The sequence below is a fragment of the Alexandromys fortis genome, unplaced genomic scaffold (genome assembly GCF_014885135.2).
Source record: "Alexandromys fortis isolate MF-2015 unplaced genomic scaffold, M_Fortis_MF-2015_v1.1 scaffold_381, whole genome shotgun sequence".
In the NCBI taxonomy this organism is placed as follows: domain Eukaryota; kingdom Metazoa; phylum Chordata; class Mammalia; order Rodentia; family Cricetidae; genus Alexandromys; species Alexandromys fortis.
The window spans coordinates 94848-100956 of NW_026068276.1; the positions used below are offsets into that span (position 1 = coordinate 94848).

A 6109-nucleotide genomic window follows, 5' to 3' on the forward strand; every position below is an offset into this window, starting at 1 on the left:
TCTCTCTCTCTCTCTCTCTCTCTCTGTGTGTGTGTGTGTGTGTGTGTGTGTGTGTGATTTGTGAGACAGATGGTAATAGTTTGTATGACAACTATCCCCTTCAGTTATGCTAGGTGGCACAAGCCAGTCACATGATTCCACGTCTCTGAGGCATCTAAGGCAGTAAAATCACAGGAATAAAGAACAGAATGGTGATGGTCAGCACCCTGAGAAAGAGACAAATGAGAACTGCTGCTCAAAGGGGATAAAATTCCTCCAGATGAATAGGGACATGATCTCTCTCTTCATTCTTGGCCCGTGGGACTGCTTTCCTCAGCAGTGGTCTCTCTGACTCTTCTCCAGTCTCATCCTTTGAGGTACCCCACCGTACTCTGTAGATGAGCACTGTCTGTTTTCTACACTGAAGAATATGAACAGTGGACTGTCAGGATAGCTGCGGTCAAGCCTAAAGATCTGAGTTCAATCCTGGAACCCACGTGGTAGAAGGAGAACTGACTCCTTCATGTTGTCCTCGGATTTCCACACATGTGGGATGGGTTTCATAGATGAAGGAGGAAGAAAAGACTATTTCAGAACTAGGTGCACTATATGCAAAGATCCCACTGAGTTTGGGAGGAATAAATCATCCCCTCGTGCTTCTACCCCATTCAATCTGGGTACTTTTCTTCCATAGTTACAGGACTCTAACTTGTCCAGCATAAAGAAGCATGTGGAAGAAGGAATGCTGCCCTATCCCATCTTTGCAGCCATTGATGGTGACCTTCAGCCTGACTGGAGGACGAGAAAAACTCGGAGTAAGCAAAACATTGAAAGGAGGGGAGGCAGCAAGGGAATGAAAGACACTGAACAGGGCTGCGGATATAGCTTGGTGGTAGAGTGTTTGCCTTGAATGTATGGGACTCTGGGTTCCATCTCCCCAGAAAGGCTTTGAGTGGAATGTATATGTATAGATGTTTCTTCCAGACTTCACCGTTGGGAGGTCCAGGAGCAAAAATGGGCTGTCAGGATAGAATAGTATGCTCAGCTCACAGAGAGCAAACAGGCCTCCCAGAAACTACCACACGGGCCATACTTGCATTGGGTGACGAAGAATGTTGAAATATGGGTGAAGTGAGGGACCCAGGTTGGAGATACAGTGGCATGACTCTTTACTGTCATTTTCTCCATGGCTCCAATAACTACCCCAGTGCTGCTGGCTTTCCTAATGTTCCATTTTTCTTTTCAGCCACAATCTTTGACCTGGGATCAAGAACTCTTCACTCAGTTTACTATATATAAAATGCATTTATTTGTTTGATGTGTTTGCCCCTATTTCTCAATATCTGTAAAGCCATATTCCAGGTGCTTGCTCACCCTAGCATCTTAAAGCTCGGAAATTCCTGAGGTCAATGCTCTATTTCTCTGGTCCCTGTCTGTGTCCTTGATCTTGTTTCATTTTGGTTGTTTTCACAATTACTGTAACAAAAAGCAGCCCAAGAAAGAGAGAGTTTATTTGGCTGACAGTTCCAGGTTATGGCCCATTATTTCGGGGAAGTCAAGAGCAGGGAGGAAATATGCAAATGTATCCTTATTTTCATGCTTACTCTGGGCTAGCTTTCCCTCCCTTTATACTGATTCTGCCTAGAGAATAATGACACTCACAATAGGCTTGAATTTCCCCATCTCAGTTAACAATCAAGAAAGACTCCCACAGACATTCCCATAGGCTAACCTGATCTATTACCCATTAAGACTCCTGAACTTGGAGTCCATTTCCTATGGTGGGGTGCCTTGTTCAGTCTTAATACAAGGGTGAGGGACTTGCTTCAACTTGATGTACCAGGTTTTGTTGACTCTGCATGGGAGGCCTTACCCTTTCTGAGGAGTGGATGGTGGGGTGCTGAGGTGGGAGTGAGGTAAGGGGGAGTAGGAGGACAAGAGAGAAAGGAACTATGGTTGGTATTAGAAAAAAAGAATGCACAAAATGCCCCTCTTTTAGCAGGTATTCTGGCCCATGCCAGGTTGAAAGTTGAAATTAATCAGCATAGTCCTTGTATGGTTTTTCCACTAGAGTGGGTAGAGGTGATCTCCTTTTCATAGACCTCCCCCATCAGCTCAGAGGTAAGGTTAATTTGGCTGTAACATCCGCCACTCCATTGATGACTAAGGTTGATTTGACTGATATTATTGGCTATCCAGGAGGTTCCTTCCTCTCTAACCACTCCATATGCCCCTCCTGAGCTGTACACTGGTTTGGAGAGGGTGGCCTTCCCTTGTAGAGGAAGACAGTTACTCAGTAAAGCATGTCTGAATAGCTGCACTCTTTACAAATATTCCCTAATGAACAATGAGACCTCTACTCCACGCCTTCTCTAATTCAACCTTCAACATCGCAACTGCTGTCTTCTCCACAATGTGGACCAAGTATCAGCATCTTTCTTGAGGACTCTTGTAATTATTTCCTCATCTGTCTTCCTAGACATTGTCCTCTGTGCCTTCCATAGCTACTTGATGGAAATTTCTAGAACAAACATGATTATGTGAGTTTTATCCTTCTTATAATAAGTAGTCACTCAGTCCACAGTGTCCCAGATAACCCTCATATCACAGTGTGTCTGGAATTTCCATCACCCCAACATTCTGACATTGCATCTGTGATGAATTTGAAGAGAAAGGTGGGTATGAGGCTTACGTTTGGGGAATTAATGAACGCAGGGTTTTTGAAATAATGAATTGTTTCCATCTGAATAGGCTTTCAGAGGCACGGGGAAGAGATCCCCAAATATTTGAGATCAGCCAGCCCATCTCTAGTCTTTGGTTAGCATTCCTTTCTCTGTGGAATCCCTTCCTCCAGCACCTATGTTCCAGGCTCAGAGCTTATAGTTTACTTTTGTTTTGCCTCCTCAGAGTCCTGGTTAGAATTCACCCCTCATCATGCTGGCTACCCTGCACTTGGGGCTTACATCCCCATCACGCAGTTTGGAAGCAGATTTAAGAATGGAAAATTGGTTAGATCTGAGCCTGAGGGAGACTTGAATTACCTGAGAGGTCAGTATTGGGATCAGATGGAATTCACTGGAGGTGGGGAGTAGATGTTGGGCAAGAATGACCTCTCTGAGTACCTAGCTCTGCTAGGCTTCTTTATTGCTAGGAGAAAAGGAGAGGTCTTGGGGTTTCCAGAGGATGGCCTTCAGCATCTCCCAGAGAATCCCTTGCTTGACAGATAGATACCTGATTGCTTTCTAAATGGTCCAGGAGGCACCTGAATCCAAGGTTACATGATAAGCAGGTTTAGAGTGCAGGTATGGGATTTATATGTGACCTCACAAATGAAGCACTCAACACCGTGCCCAGAGTATGGTAGAAATTCAAAGATAATTAAATCTCTATTTATTCAGTAAATTATTTTTGTTGTTGTTTTAAATTGGGTCTCATGTATCCCATTTTGGCCTTGAACTGATTATGTGGCTGAGGCTAGTCTTGAATTCTTACTTCTTCTGTATCCATCTCCCTGATGTGGGAGTCCCCTCTGTGTGCTGTGATTACCATAAATGAATGAAGAAACTGCCTTGGCCTGTTGATAGGGCAGAACTTATGTAGGCAGGGAAGACAGAGCTGAATGCTGGGAGAAAGAAGGGCAGAGTCAGGGGATGCCATGGATCTACTGCCAGAGATAGACATGCTAGAACTTTGCTGGTAGGCCACAACCTCGTGGTGATACACAGATTAATAGAAATGAGTTAAAGTAAGATGTAAGAGTTAACCAAAAAGAAGCTAGAGCTAATGGGCCAAGCAGTGATTTAATTAATACAGTTTCTGTGTGATTATTTCAGCTCTGGGTGGCCGGGACGAACAAGTGGTCTCTCCTTGCAACATCTCCCAAATGCTAGAATTATAGGTGTGCACCGCCCTGTCTGGCCAACATATAATTTTGAGATATACTGTGAAGTCCGTCATGGATGCCACCTTCTGCATAGAAACAGAGCCGAGACTGTTGTTTTACTTCACCTTATCCTCCAATGAAAATGGCCCGCCAACCGTCTAGTCACTGAGTTAGGGCCTTTTGATGGAGTCTCTGCATCTTATATATTTCTAATCTGGATATAAATCATCTACATTCCATTTCCAGGTTTTTAGACTCCATTTATACCCCTTCCTTCCCACCACCAACAGCATCCTACACCTAAGCTAGCACTGTCCGACACTAGAACTGCTAACCCCTCAGCTGTTCCCCACATTCCCATTCTGCTTCTGTCGATTATGGGCAACAGGATTCACACGGAATGGAACCTTACTGATTCACTTTAATTACAGGAAGTCTTAGTCTTATTTCTCTTTTCTTTACAGGTTTATGGGGAAGTGCTATAGCTGATAGAGAAGAAATTAAGAAATTTATTTGTGGTGAGTATTTGAGGGGTACCCAAGGGCCAGAGCCTAGAGATATCTTATGTAAAGAAACTAATTTTCAGTTTCCTTCATGTGACAGAAGAGGAGACTACTGTCATTGTGCCTAGAATTATATTTCCTAATGCTAGTGCTTTCTCTCAAGCCACCATTGCGGCATCCAGGACTGCTGCAAAGTGGCTGGGTGTGGGCTGCCTTGGCAACAGTGGCGCTTAGTTACATGTGACCGCCTTTTTCCACCTTCACTGCATCTTCATTGCTCTATCTACACCACATAGATGACGATAACAGTATTTCTAAGGATTTAGAGAGTGAATTCCTCTAAAGTACTAAGGATGGAGCCTGGTAGGTAAAAGCACTGGGTAACAATAGCAGTTATTATCTGTTCTATTATATTATCTTTACCACAACCCAAAGGACTGGATGCTGAAATCACCTGAATTTAAAATTTTGTTTATTTTTGCCAGGCATAGCGGTAACACTTTAATCCCAGCATTTGGGAGGTAGAGATAGGAGTTCTCTGTGAGTTGGAGGCCAGTCTGGTTTCCATAGAAAGTTCCAGGGCAACCAGGACTACATAGAGAGACCCTATTTTAACTTTTTTTATTTTGTGTACATGGATCTTTTGTCTGCATGTATATCTGTATGTGCCTAGTGGCTGCAGAGGCTAAATGAGGGCATTGGATTCCCTGGAACTGGAGTTATACATGGTTGAGAAATGTCATGTGTGTACTGGGTATTGGGTCTGAGTCCTCTGGATAAGCCAGCAGTACTCTTAACCACTGAATCATCTTCCCAACCTTCAACTTTAATTTTTTTTGAGAGCCATGGCGTCATAAGAATGCTGAGTTACTTGTGTACTCTCACTGTCAATTGAGCACTGATGTAGGAATGAATGGTGTCACATCCCAGCTCTGAGCAGTGTGTTAATATGCTCTGGCCAACCAAATGCTCTGTGACACTATACCTCCTATAACTGAGACAGAAGTACCCACCCCAGCCTTTCAGAGATGACTTTTAAATGACCTAGAGGCTAAAGTTGGAGGTGAAGTCATGTTTCATTTCCTTAGTGGGTAGACTAGGCTTGCACTCTGGTGAAGAAGCCTTGATTTATAGTGGTATGTATTGTCCCGTCCAATTTCAAGTTACCAATATGGGTTCACTGGAGGTAGAGTTGGAAGGGAGGCATAGATTTAGGTCTTGAGAATCATTATCAGCAAAGTTCCAGCCTGCTGTGGCCAATAGTATAAAGGAATAGCCCTAGAGAAACTTGCCTTGGACACACTCAGCACCAGGACTGGTGATGCATGCCTGTGATCCCAGCACTTTGGAGGTGGAGGCAGGAGGATCAGGAGTTCTAGGTCATCTTCAACTCTGAAGGGAGTTTGAGATCAATCTGGGCAATATGAGACCCTGTCTTCGAAAACTGAAAAAAAAAATATACTCAACACCGTGGATGGAGATAGAGACAGAGACCCACACTGGAGCACTGGACTGAGCTCCCAAGGTCCCAATGAGGAGCAGGTGGAGGGAAAACACGAACAAGGACCACGGGGGGTGCACCCACCCACTGAGACAGTGGGGCTGATCTATTGGGAGCTCACCAAGGCCAGCTGGACTGTGACTGAAAAAGCATGGGATAAAACCGGACTCTCTGATCATGGCGAACAATGAGGACTGATGAGAAGCCAAGGTCAATGGCAAGGGGTTTTGATCCTACTTCATG

General features: G+C 44.3%; 1 protein-coding gene across 2 annotated transcripts in view; it reads left to right on the top strand.

The window, feature by feature from the left end:
• Window positions 1–6109, top strand: part of Pla2g4c (phospholipase A2 group IVC) — a 45686-nt gene that overhangs the window by 27762 nt on the left and 11815 nt on the right. For both annotated transcript variants that reach the window (XM_050132090.1, XM_050132089.1), the window contains exons 8-10: window positions 674–794; window positions 2887–3027; window positions 4327–4380. In XM_050132090.1, coding sequence (XP_049988047.1) covers window positions 674–794; window positions 2887–3027; window positions 4327–4380 — 316 coding nt within the window. The remainder of the gene's footprint in view (window positions 1–673; window positions 795–2886; window positions 3028–4326; window positions 4381–6109) is intronic.